General features: G+C 35.0%; 1 protein-coding gene across 1 annotated transcript; it reads left to right on the top strand.

Annotated features, from left to right (window-relative positions):
• Positions 1-5,710: 5,710 nt before the first annotated feature.
• Positions 5,711-12,291, top strand: LOC110880551 (co-chaperone protein p23-2). Its single transcript, XM_022129060.2, has 6 exons — positions 5,711-5,867; positions 8,568-8,748; positions 9,869-10,028; positions 10,133-10,155; positions 11,694-11,739; positions 11,917-12,291. The coding sequence occupies exons 1-6, from the start codon at positions 5,845-5,847 to the stop codon at positions 11,946-11,948; spliced, it is 465 nt and encodes a 154-aa protein (XP_021984752.1). The 5' UTR covers positions 5,711-5,844; the 3' UTR covers positions 11,949-12,291.
• The last annotated feature ends 1,927 nt before the right edge of the window (positions 12,292-14,218 follow it).

Below are 14,218 nucleotides of genomic sequence, written 5' to 3'. Positions count from 1 at the left end.
AATAGCATTATATTATAATTTCTTAGAAATTCAATATATATTACATAAACATCGTTGGTTTACAAAAACAACATGAAACAAACTCTAAATAGATTTTTATTTGAAAGATCAACCAAGGTCTGATCATCCCAGTAAACTCAATGGCAAAAGGCCTACCACCATTGCAGAGCAGGAAGTGGCGAAGCTTGAAATTTTTTACCGGGGGGTTGAAAACGTATATACCCCAAAATTTCTATAGAACCGGGGGGTCGAAAACATATATACCCAAAAATTTCTATACGAAAACTACATATATAACACTACTTGTCGAAAAGTTCGGGGGGGTCGGGCTCCCCTCCTGGCCCCTTCAAAGCATCGCCTCTGAGAGCAGGGGTAGATGTAGAGGTAGGTTTAGGGTAGCACTCGCTACCCATCAACTTTTTTTGCGGGGTGTAAAATTAGTGCAAATTTTCTTTTTTTTCTCCAGTTTTATGTATCGGGAATCGGGATGTTGTTGAGCAAATATTAGGACATCCGTAGGTCCATATTTTTTTCCGCTACCCCTAAACTTTATTTCTAGATCCACCACTATTTCAGGGAAAACCCGTCGTCCAAAGGTCCACTGTAGTAAAACCCCTGATTTAACCCATAGGTTTTTTTTTTCACTAAATGAGACTCAAATCCATAGGCTTTATTTTAGAAGGTTATAGGATTGTCAATGCACCAAAAGGTCATTCCTGAAAATAACGTTACTATTTTAATCATCAAAAATGTTAAGTCATGTTTCTTTTGTATTAAAAATTTTAAAAATTTGTCCAAGAGGTTAAATTAAATACTTCAAAAACCATGTACTTCCCGATGGTTTTAAAGATTAACGTAGTACGTTGCGTAACAAAAAAATAATTTTATATTAGAAACTCCTGTTAATTAATGTCAAAACGTTTCCATTACGATATTTCCTCTCCTTATTTGTATGGGATAACCGTTTTAAGGACCAAATCAATGGTTTCAGAATAAGGTGTTAGTTTTTTAAACGAAGTTATTCATGATATGTTCATATACTCTGCTTGCAGTATGCACATATAATGTATATATTTGTGGGTTTTCAGGGAGCAAAAGTGAAACTACACTAATTTTAACGTTATTTTACTAATTTCATGAAAATAACGTTAATAGCGGTGGACGGTTACTCATGCATCATGTGGTGACGTTGATAGCCGAAAGACAAAAGGGTACATGCATTAATCGGCCTTTGTCCCGATTGTTGAGTGTTGTGTGTCTTATATCCAAGGCTTAATGCAAACCTATTATCGAGCATTCGAGCCGGAGGGTCTCATTGGCAAGGGCGTAGGATAGTGGGGGCGGGAGAGGGCGGCCGACCCCCCGAACTTTTCGCTCTAGTGGAGAGTATGTAGTTTTCGTATAAAAATTTTTGGGTATAGACATTTTCGACCCCCGTTTTATAGAAATTTTGAGGTGTGTACGTTTTCGACCCCCCGGTCAAAAATTTCAAGTTTCGCCACTGCTCACTGGAAGCAGCTTCTCTATTCCTACAAGGTAGAGGTAAGACTGTTTACATCTTACCCTCCTTAGACTATACTTTAGCTTTGCAATTGATGAAATTTAATGAGTAAGATGATGATTTGTTCATATGAAGTTATTTATATTCTTAGTTTATACTTCATAGTACAATTTTTGACATAACATGTGCGTTAGAATCATATTTTTAAAAGGAATACATTATACGTGTGTGACAATAATCATCTAAAAAGTCGTACATGCATTACACACCTTGAAACATAATTGTTTCTAGTGGGACTTATCGTGCAATGTCTTCGTTGTTGGGTCATCTGTGTACCATCAAGCAACATCTATGATGCTGACAAATAACAATCATATTAACATTTAACTTTTATAATTATTTTTTTTAAAAACGAATTCTATTTTCAAACTAGTGTTAGGAAACTTGGGTTTTCCAATGAAGACTCAAGTTCAATTCACACTTATGTCATATTGGGGTGGATATAGACAATGAAAGATTTGGACTACTCCTTGTGTGGGGTTGTCAGTTCGATTCCCGTGCCCAACCATGTTTTCGTCCCACCGTGTGTTACGTCAGAAAGTTCTGCTCTTGTGCTGGCATAACGACTGTCAAGTGGCAGCCGGCGGTATGGTTTCCTGGGAAAACGCCCAAAAAAGCCAAACTTTGAAGCCAGCGTGGGGACGGTTAAGACAACATAGTAATGTCCAAAGTGGAGCAATACGGGGCTCTCCGATTTGGAGAGTGTGATAACCTTATACATGAAGTTCGATTTCATCCAAAGAACAACATATATGGTAAAGTATTCGATTTCATACAAAGAACAACATATATGATAAAACATGTATATACTTAACTGCATGCATAAACCAAATACCTAAAGGCTAAAGATGAACACGATAAAATGCAAAATTTGAAACATCGCGTGCAACAAAAACCGATGGAAATCTATACTTGCGAGCCAAAAAGTTGGAATAAATGTATAAGAAGACAACAGGCGATTGGGGTGCAAACGAGCCGAGCCCGAGCTCGATCAGGCTCGAACTCGTTTAACATATGAAAGCTCGAGCTCGGCTCGATTCGAGCTTTGTTTCTAAAGCTCGAGCTTGGCTTGTAGGTAATTTTACTAAACCAATTTGTTTTTAGGCTCGGGCTTGAGCTCGAGCTCGTTTAAGCTCGACTCGTTCGAGCTTTTTTTCGAGCCGAGCTCGAGTAACTCGGCTCGTTTGCACCCCTAGCGATTAGGAAAAGGTTAACTAGTTTATTCAACTATAAATTGTTAAAAAATTACTTATTTTGATTGTGGCATTTATAAGGAAAAATATGAAAATAATAACTTTACTTCATGGTTAAAGCGCTAACTTGTAAACTATAGTTGTTGAAAGTTCAATGGAAACTTTGTTTAAAGCGCTAAGTTGTAAACTGTAGTTGTTAAAAGTTCAACGGAAACTTTGAACAAGATTTCAAAAGTAAGTCTTCAATATGAAAATAAATCAAATTATGTAATAGTGTAGGAATAATAAATAAATCAATTTATACAAACAAGAGAGAAATTTCAAATTTTTTTTTACACAAATTAACCTTAACCTTAACATCACTCGTGTAATTACGAGTTATTGCATGTACTATTTACTCTGAACTACAATGTATACCCCTAAGGCCAGTCTCAGCCCTTAAGAGGAGCGGGGTGGGTGACAGCCCAAGGCCCGATCTCCCTAGGGCCGGAAATTTTTTAAATTTTATATATAAGAAAAATATATATACTTTGTTAAACATTGAAACCCATTAACATTTTATTCATTTCAAGCCATTTACTCTTTCACTCATCAATACCATTAGTAAAGTTAGCCTAATAGGGCTCCGTTTTTTTCTATTCGTCCCGGGACTTTTTTTTCTTTTTGAGAATTCTCCTTAACGAACCTATATGCCCCAAAACACAAATGTCTATAAGCCCATTGCACTTAAACCATATAATCCAACATTCATTTGTCTTCAACTTTAACACAAAATACTCAACTAGTTTCACTCCATACATAAACTATTGGTATTCCCAAACACCCCTCTCAACCAGATGGGCACAAATCCGTTTTTCGTTTTTTGAAAACCGATTCGGGTTGGTAAAAAATATCGGTTGGTTTAGGATGGAAAATAGTTGAACCTATCAAATCGATTGGGTCAAGTTCAAACAGGTTCAAGACCAAAAAAAAGTTGGCTTTTTAACATGTTTTTCAAATCGGGTCGAATTCAAATTGGTTCATGGAACAAGACTAGGATTGTTCATAAGTAGAACCGTGCCGAGCCGAGCCAGGGTAAGCTTAGGCTCAGCTCGATTATAAACCGAGCTGGAATCGAGCTGGCTCGGCTTGGATTTGAAATCGAGCTGAAAATCAAAGCTCGAGCTTAGCTTGGTTTGGCTTGAGTTTTAAAATAAAAACTAATATACAACTCTCAAAATTCAGTAGTTTAGAATATTATTCAATAATTCAACAAAAAATATCTAAAAAAAGTCAAACTAATACTTAAGTTCCACACCACAAATAAGTTTTAAATTTCACTAAAATACAATATAAGTTCGGTAGCATGATAATCAACCTTTAGATATGTCATAGATATCAAATTAGAATCTAAGTACATGTAAATAATAATCAGTTTTTTTAATATATATTATAATATGTAAAAATAAAGTATATTTAAAGTAAAATAATCCGAGCTAAGCCGAACCGAGCTACCAAGCGAGCTTAATCAAGCTAACCTGGCTCATTACGAGTCGGGCCGAGCTAGGCTCACTTTCTAACCGAGCCGGCTCGGCTCAATTTCAAACCGAGCCATATCGAGTGAGCCTTCTCAGAGATAAATCCGGGCCAACTTCAAACGAACTCCGAGCCGCGAGCTTTTTCGAGAGCCCTAAACGGGTCCAAACTGGATTTTTAACATTCTACTCAACCACCTCTCCTACGTCGATAGTGATGCTAAACTAAGAGCACTCACATTGGAGCCTCTAAAATTAATACATTCTATATAGTTTAGAGGAAGAAATAGAGAAAACAACAAAAACACTACTACATTGGAATCTATATAGTAGAGAAAGGTTTATAGATATTGAAGTAAACCTCTATATTTAGAGGCTTTATATCCAAGTCTCCATATTTTTGTTGTGAGTGTGTAGGAAAGAGAAAGAAATAATAGAGAGTTTTTTTATTTCTGAAACATGAATGTCATTAGAAGCCAACCAACCCACAAAACGGGTAAGCCATACCAAAATACTTACATAATTACAAAGTTACACCACTCAATCCAAGTAAAGGACCATTTTTTATCTCTACTATTAATCCAAAGATAACCCATCGTTTTAATTTCACTTATAATGTCTTCTACTCGAACTTGCTTGTTTTCGAACTTTAGTTTATTCCTAGCGTGCCATATGCTCCAACACCTCACCAACACTATCCCATGGAAAACTTTCTTCGCCATCCCTTTTACACCGACTTTTTGTGAAGCTCCAACAACTCTCTAAACGAAACCGTATTAAACGGAGCAACTTTGCACCATCTACTTACATGGTACCAAACCTGATTCGCAACAGTACAAAACGAGAAAAGGTGACTTACCGTTTTGTCCTCCGAGTTACACGTCGAGCAATTCACCTCTTCTATATCGATATTTCGGTTCTTCAAGGCCATCGTCGCAAGAATTCTTCCCATGTCGGCCCTTCACGCGAAGACGTTGCATTTCAGAGGTTCGCTCGTAAGCCAAGGATCAATCCAAAACAAGATGTCATACCTGTTACCCAGCTCGCCTTTAAAAAAACTTCGAAGTAGAATTCCATCTATGATAGTTCTAGCAAGTGTCTCCACTATACTGTTCCAAACTCCATTAAGGTTTTTTACCCGGAATAAGATCCCAATTGCTACGCCAATGAGTTAGTGGTTGGGGAAAGACTTGACGTTACTTGTGACCTAGGTTCGACTCCCACTCTCCCCATTATTTTATGCGGCATCCAGATGAAGGGCGAATACGTGTGTCGCCGATTCATCTTGGATGGAGGCGGTGTTTTACCGATTATTCCACTGTCGTGCCTTCAGGTGGGTGATGGTCGGGTTTCCGCGCATCTGTGAGAGCCAAGGAGCTGTCGATGGTCGAGTAGTCGAACTTGGTCACAACACCCTAGTTAGCATATCGTTCCTTGCCGCCGTTAAAAAAAAAAAGATTCCAATTGCCTCGTGTGAAAAGCATCAACCACACCTTTGCATACAGCGTTTTGGGCTTTCTTCTCGTATCGGTTCCCGGTAGGGTTTTGCGAGCCTCGTCACTCAATTCACCGAAAAATGTCAAATTTCTCCAAAATCAGGTAAAATTCTTTAACGAATTTGTTCTTCCAGAGCCATAACACAACTTTTTGTTTTATCGATCATTAGAAGATGATACTTCTCTACAAATTTCAAAAAACAAGGTTATGTTTCAGTCGAATCTGTCAATGAAACCTTTTTGCAGGAGTTTAGAACTACCTAACTCGTATTTGCAGTTATCACAGTGGTTTTGAAGATCGTACATCAATAATTGTTGTTTATGATTCGTTAATTTGACGAAAAAGTAAGATTAGGTTAACACGTAGTTGCAAATCTAGAGGAAGTTTAAGCGGCTATATTCAGTTCATATGTAGCTGCAAAGTTAGGAGATTAGGGTTTTGTATCTGTAGTTGATGTTTTTAGGCGAACTTGAACCTGAGATTACTTGATGTTTGAGTCAGAACTAGGTATGAGACCGGTATTGTACCGGAAAGTACCGATACTGCGTATAGATTATGGCGGTACCGTACCTTTAGGCTTTAGATCAAAATACCGAAACCAAAAACCATAAAAATGAATATCGGTACTGATTTTGTTATGTCAGCATCGGTACAGTACTTGTACTCGGTATAACATCAGTACAGTACAGTACTTGTGCTCGGTAAAAAAAATGCTCATCCCTAGCTAGCAAATCTCTGGATTTTAGTTTTAGGGGTAATTTCATAGGGACGAGCATTTGGTATTAAATCCCGATCCCGTCCCGATCCCAATCCCGAAAATACCGTACCGAATTTTTTCGGTACCGGAAACGGTATCCACTTTTTGGCATTTTCGGTATCGGTACCGGTTCGGTACGGTACCGGTAAAATACCGAATTTTACCTTCAAATACCGCTACCGCACCGATACCGTACCGATATCATATCGTACCGACATATTTCGGTATCGGTACCCAATTTTGGCGAAATTCGGGATCGGGACGGGATTGGGATTTGCTCATCCCTATAATTTCATATACCCCTACAAACTTGCAAAATATCATATATACCCATGCAAAATTATAAATATCATATATATCCTTATAAAGTAGTTGAAATATCATATATATACCCAATTCATTCAAAACAATTTCATAAATGACAATTTTACCCTTATTTTCTAAAACTTCAAAATCTCATATATATGACCTTTAACTTCAAATATTATATTTACTCATTTCTGGATTAATTTATTTAGCTTAAATATAATATATGGAGTATACTATTGTTTATGGGTAAAAAATAAATAGAAATAAAAATGGGTAAAAATAAATTTAAGCTAAAAATATGTTATATAAAAATATGAAGTTAAAAGATGAGCATATATGGAAACTTGAAGTTAAAAAAATAAGGGTAAAATGATCATTTAATAGATTGGTTTTAATAAATTGGGTATATTTGATATTTTAACTACTTTGTAAGGGCATGTATGATATTTTAGTTTTGGTTTGATATATATTAAAATTTTCAAGTTTGTAAGGGTACATATGAAATTAATCCTTAGTTTTACTGCAACTCTCCTAGGTTGTGTTAGCTAGCATTTAGCATAAACTTGAACTCGTAGAGGGCCCTAGTGGTGGTGCAATTTGGTTATGAACAGGTTGATTTTGGGTTCTGTTTATTGAAAAGTAATTTGTCGGGGAAATCATAGCAGCAGATACAACTTAGAGGGGTGTTTATGTACATGTATAAAAGTTTAAGGGTGAAAAATGTAATTTTATTACTCTTGGCATTACTTGAGTTGTGTGTTATGTATGATTAATCGTTTTGGATAAACCAGAAGTTGCATAAAGTGTATTATCTATAGATAGCTTTTTGGATAAGTTACTATTGTAATAATATAGTTTCTGTAACAACAAAAATTGCAAAAAATAAAAAAATAAAAAATAAAAAAATAATTAAAAAAAATTAAAAAAACCCTTTGGACTTTTCACGCTTTTTTCCTGATTAATTCTCTAAACATGGTTTTTGCATGATTATATCCAATGTTGTAGAAGGCGCTAGGCGCTAGTCGGGCGGTGAGGTACAGCCTAGGGATTAATCGGGATTAATCGGAATGGGATTTTTGTATGTATTTTTTCAAAATTATATATATACCCAATAATATAAAAATAATACTTCAAAATTCACATAAATACTTCAAGTTTCAGATAGTATGGTTCGATTTTGACCGATTTTGACCAATTTTGACCGCCTAGGACCGATTTTGACTGATTTTGACCGACTAATATTGTCCGATTAATCCGATTTTTGACCGCCTAGGACCGATTTTTGACCATGACCGATTAATTGACCGCCTAGCTCAAAATTAGGCAGTAAGTGACCGCCTAGGCCGATTTCTGCAACAATGATTATATCACCTACCTTATGCAATAAATGAAACCCTTTATTTTGCATGATTAAATCCCATAACTTGTTAAAAGGGTTATTTATGTTTAAAAACAATATATAAGGAGTTGATCGCGCAAAAAGTGCACGTTTATATTTTTATATTTTTTTAATGTTTTTAGCCCATTCTATAATCATTATCAACACATTGTTGATAAATGTTTAAACCCTTAACTTGTTTAAAAGGTTCTTTATGTATAGAAACAATATATAAGGAGTTGATTGTGCAGAAAGTGCATGTTTATATTGCTTTACTTTTGTAATTTTTTTAGTCGATTCTATAATCGTTATCAAACTTCGTTGATTGTTTAAAACCTTTAGTTGTTGTGTTTTGAAGTCATCCAGAGGTACTTTGGGCTCAACGTGCAGATAAGGTTTACTTGACGCTTGCCCTAACGAATGCAAAAGACATTTCAGTTAAATGTGAGCCCCAAGGCTCATTTAACTTCTCTGCTGTTGGGCCAAAAGACGAAAACGTTGACTTCAGTTTGGAACTTTATGGGAAAATTCTACCAGAGGTCAGCATTAAGCTCTGTGTTTTTTCATTATTTCCGTTCTGATTTTGAATTTCATATTTATATTTTCCAAATTTGTTACGGTTATAAGGAGAATATCACTAAGCAGTAACAAAGTTTCACAGTTGTTCCACCTAGGTTACTCGGTACTTTTTTACGTTAAACCACGATGTAATTTTCAGTTTTGTTTCAATGTTGCGAGTTTTTTTTCCCTCTCAAAGTTTGACCTATATGCTAGTAGGGCCGGTGCCGTGTCAATTGTTTAAAATTGATGATAGGCATAAATGATCAATTATACCTGCTAAGGGGAGGGGGGTGGTCACTAGTGATAGAATTCTATCACTCACAAGCACCAATCAAGTTCCGCCATGTCAGCAACCATTTTTCCATCACTCACAACCTTTTTTAGGCCTTGTGTAGTGGGGCGCCATCTCACCTCATAAAGCCCCATAAGGCCCTTGAACACCATTACGGGGGGCTTTATGAGGGCGCTATAAATGAAAATGGGGGGAGGGCGCGAGTTTTTTCACGGCGTTTTGATTGTTTCCATTTTCCACTTTGGTCCCTGCATTTTACACTTTGGTCCCTGCATTAAAACACTTTGGTCCCTGCATTTTACACTTTGGTCCCTGCATTTTACACTTTGGTTATGATGAGGTAGGGGCTTTATGACTACGGGCTCTAGTGACATAACGCCCCATAAAGCCCCTGTGTGACGTGGCACGACACGTGTCGCATAACGCCCACAAAAGGGCTTTACGACTACACATGGCCTTAGTGGGGGTGGTCATCACTCATCACCACACCCAACAATTTTCCCCCAACCAACAATTACACTCGCAAAAAAAAAAAAAAAAAAAAAACCATAACGCGTTGAAAAAATCACGAAAATCTGATTTCGTTAAACTATCACGCGTGGACGTTTGGAGCGGGGTGGGAAATAACGCGTTATTTATGCTTTCCGTGATAGTTTAACGAACCGCCCCGGGCGGCCTAACATGCCATGTGAAACTTGATTACTGTTTAGTGACATCCACACTAGTGTTTAAGTTCATAATTTCATATCACGAATAATTTTCTGTATACTCAATTTTACTTATTTTGCATACTTTTTATAATATAGAGCTGCAAAACCCAAATGGGTTTGAGGAATATACTGTGCACTGTTCAGAAAGAGGAAAAAGGTTGGTGGAAACGCCTCTTGAAATCTGAGGCAAAACCCGCTCCATATATAAAGGTTGACTGGAACAGATGGTGTGATGAAGATGAAGAACCAGATAACGGTAAATTCAGTCACCATGACATCAGCAGAACTTGTATATTTTTTATTTTAAAAAAATCCGTGTTCTTGTTTCTTATCTATGGTTATATTCGTTTGGTTTTTCAGGTACTGATGATGATGACTTGAAGGTATTATCATCTCACTCGTTAATGTTTATTCCCTAAACTTAAACTTTTATTTCAGGTTTTTTTTATTGCTATGACAGGTTGTGTGATTTAACTGTACCATATGCTTCTTTAATCTTCGATCAAGATAATATTCTTTTATCTATCTATATAATAAAAGAAACCACTTTGGGGACACGTGTCATCATATTAGGCCATGTCTTAGAGATAATTATTATTTTAGTTTAATATCTTTTAATTAATTATAGATAATTCTCCTACTAAATATTATTTAGTTTAATTATTACTTTTATATTTATCTATTTACTTCAAATTCAAACTTAGTTATCTAATTTGATATTAGAGTAAATTACGATTTTGGCCCTTGTGGTTATATCACTTTTATCCTTTTAGACCAAAAAGAAATTTTTTAACATCTGAGCCCTCAACGTCTTTTTTTCTAACCCTTCTGGACCCTAATGTCTTTTTTTCTTACCATTTTGACCCCTAAAAGTAAATGGATTTGAATGATTTGTTTAGTTTGGTATCAAATAGATTTTACGAAACTTAAAATAAAATTAACTAATATTGTATGAATTGAATAAATCTAATTTTGTATATCAAATAATAAAAAGTTATATCTTAAAAAACCTCATGTATTACACGGGTCGAATAAATGTAATTTTGTATAGTAAATAATAAAAAGAGTGAATTGCAAATTTTGTCCTTTATCTTTAGGCCATTTTGCAAGTTTTGTCCTTTATGTTTAAATTTGACGAGTTTTGTCCTTTATGTTTAAAAATCAAGCACGTTTTACCCTTTGGGCCTTAAAAATCAAGCACGTTTTGTCCTTTATGTTTAAAAATCAAGCACGTTTTGTCCTTTATGTTTAAAAAATCAAGCACGTTTTGTCCTTAAAAATCAAGCACGTTTTGCCCCAAAGGGTAAAACGTGCTTGATTTTCAAACATAAAGGACAAGACTCGTCAAATTTAAACATAAAGGACAAAACTTGCAAAATGGCCTAAAGATAAAGGACAAAACTTGCAATTCACTCTAATAAAAAAGGTATATCTTTAAAAAACCTCGTGTATTACACCGGTTTAATAAATCTAATTTTATATACCAGTAATAAAAAAATTATATATTTCAATATACTAATGGATAATACTCGATACGCGATAGATATGGTGATTGTGAATACGGTTCTTGAAAAGAAGATATGTTATTCAAGAAGATATGTTATCATTTCTACATTTACAAGTTTTAAATAAATGGTTAAATTTATTGAGACTTCTTTAGATTTACAAGTTTTAATAAAGGGTTAAATTTATTGAGACTTCATTAACTTTTTATTATTTAATATACAAAATTATATTTATTCAACCTGTGCAATAAAGGAGGTTTTTAAAAATATATTGTTTTAGTATTTAGTATATAAAATTCATTTATTCGACACGTGTAATACACGGGGTTATAACCTCGTTTTTATATACAAGAATGAGTCATTTAATATAAAAATTGTACCCAACCTAATCATCTCATAATCATCTTCAACTGCAGTACACTAGTGATGATGATGGGAGCGGTAGTGACGATGGCATGCTATGTGAGTTCTAATATTTTTATTTGTTTTTCTGTTGTTTTTAACTCTGCTGTGACTAAATATGAATACAAAATCTATTTTTGAATTCTTAAATAATGTTGAATTTGGTATCTTTTACGTCTGACCTTGAACGGCGGGTGTGCTAATTTGGTGATTGCCATGTGGATCTTCTTTTTGCAGATCTCCCTGACCTGGAAAAGGCGATAAAGTAGAGAAGACAGATTGCAGCTTACAAAGCAAGCCGATGGTCAAAACTCAGCGCGTATCAACCACTTTTTGTTGACTAAATGGTAAGAGCCGTGGCTCCCTTTTGTAGCCTGAGCTTTAACTCGGCCCACTTTGTAATGACTAGGGTCATGTTCTTAGACTATATATTATATTATAATATTATGGTTTAGTAGTTGGTACTAGTTTATTACCGTCATAACCAGACATGGCGATTATGGTGTTAAGTCAAAAGTAAATAAACAAACACGTAGTAGTAAATGTGTGACATCAAGGTCGCTTTTACTCGTGGTTGGTGAAATCACTAAAAAGATCCTTAACAACTTCAAACTCATGTCAACCATTTTGGTTTTGCATATTCCATTAGACCGTTGTCGTAGCTCTGAACATTGCTCTCTTCTCCTTGTCGGCTCGCTTGTTGGTTGCTGCTAATCTAAGGGGCTGTTTGGCAACATCTGAATGGTTAAGTGCTGAACCAGTAAGAGGTTTGAACCATTAAGAGCTTGTATAATGTTTAACCGTTTAGAGACAAATGTCTGACCAATTCAGATTAGAGGTCTTAACCATTCAGGCTCTGTATAAGGCTTAACCATTCAGAGGCAAATGTCTGAACCATTCAGACATCTGTTCGTGAAACAAACAGTCTGAACCATTAAGTGCTGAATCAGTAAGAGGTCAAAATCATTAAGAATCTCATTAAGAGGTAAATAAACAGCCCCTAAGTCATTGAGTGTTTTATGCATTCAAATTGTATCAGTGGTATTGTACTAATTATGTCATGTGCTAATCACCAATGCTGGCTTACAAAATCAGGTAAGAGTGTGTTTGGTTTGTGAAATTCAATGGAAATGGAATATGTTTAGTTGAAATGCAATTGGGATACTCAAATTTCGTCTAAATCGTAAAGGGGTTCAAATGCATTACAAATTCTTTCACTTATAAATATAGTTCTATTGCTATATCTATTTCAATTTCTTTTAACAACTCTCAATTCCTCAAGTCCCTTTCCATGACTCAAAACGCCCTTCAAGGTTATTTGACAACAATTATTAAAGCTGTTCGTTGTTTCTTAATGGAATATAGTAGTTAAGTTTTTTTTTTCTTTTAAAAAAATATATATTGTATTTAAGGTTTTAGTGTCGAGCCTACGGGACTGGATTATCTCTATATTGTAACCTTGAGGAATGGAATGCAATCAATCTGTTTTACCATCTTATATGGTAACCTTAATAGGGAACACATAGAGAGATGAGAGATTATGTACAAGAGAGGAATTTTATACGAAGTGTAGAAAACAATCATGACTACACATTTGTTTTTTTTTTAATTTCAGAAGAGAAGGGTATGATGGTCTTTTCTCTCTTTAACCAGTTTCTTACTTGATTTTCAAACGGCTATAAGTTTTCCATACATTAATATATATATATATATATATATATATATATATATATATATATATAGGATAATGCTTGGTGAAAAACCCCACTTTCTTAAGAAACTTAGCAAACTATATTTGTGGCTATGATGTTGCCACGTTTGATCTGATATCATGAGTGTAACTTTTAAATGAAGGTTATATTAGTAATTTTCTTTACCCCCCTAAGAATTATGAGATGACCTCTTCATTTAATGCCCATCAGATCGTACATTCACAATCCCCCATATTTATTTTCCATATTTCCCTTTTGCCTTTTATCTCTTCTTCCTCACTCATCAGAGAATTTTCAATCTTCATACTTACACCAAAGTAGCAAGCATCTCCATTAATATCAATGGAGACAAATCCACCAACCTCTGAATTAATGTCGCCGGTCCGTAGTTTCCCAAACCTGTTCTTTTGCAGCGACTTCCAAAACGATGAGGTTTTGGTGTTTTTATTTTCATGAAAGAAATCAAAGAATCAAGATGCTGTCAAAATGCTTGAATTAATGTTACCAGAGTTTGGCATCAAGTTTGACAACGACAATGAAGAAAATGTTTCAGGTTTGTACAACGATTATGTCGTTGATGTTGTTATTTTCATGAAAGAAATCAAAGAATCAAGATGCTGTCAAAATATTTTCATTTTGGTTTTAGTTTCCTTTCAATAATAAGTTGGTTTTGATGATTAACTGCCATTTACTTTGATTTTCGTTCTTCACAATTGGTTTTATTTTTTCCAGAATTAAGAATGTTGCCAAAAGATTTTTAATTTTCAATACCATTGATTTTTGTTTCAAAAGAAAGAAGGACGTTTATATGTAATAATATTTCAGTG

Source organism: Helianthus annuus, chromosome 1 (assembly GCF_002127325.2).
Source record: "Helianthus annuus cultivar XRQ/B chromosome 1, HanXRQr2.0-SUNRISE, whole genome shotgun sequence".
In the NCBI taxonomy this organism is placed as follows: Eukaryota; Viridiplantae; Streptophyta; class Magnoliopsida; order Asterales; family Asteraceae; genus Helianthus; species Helianthus annuus.
Note: the sequence above shows the minus strand (reverse complement) of the source record. Positions and strands in the feature narration are given on the sequence as shown.

Bases quoted from the DNA above. Each gene is read 5' to 3' on its own strand.
- LOC110880551 (XM_022129060.2), top strand. From the start codon at position 5,845: ATGTCAAATTTCTCCAAAATCAG. The intron at 10,029-10,132 runs GTAAATTCAGTC...TTGGTTTTTCAG, and splicing joins AGATGAAGAACCAGATAACG to GTACTGATGATGATGACTTG. The intron at 10,156-11,693 runs GTATTATCATCT...CTTCAACTGCAG, and splicing joins CTGATGATGATGACTTGAAG to TACACTAGTGATGATGATGG.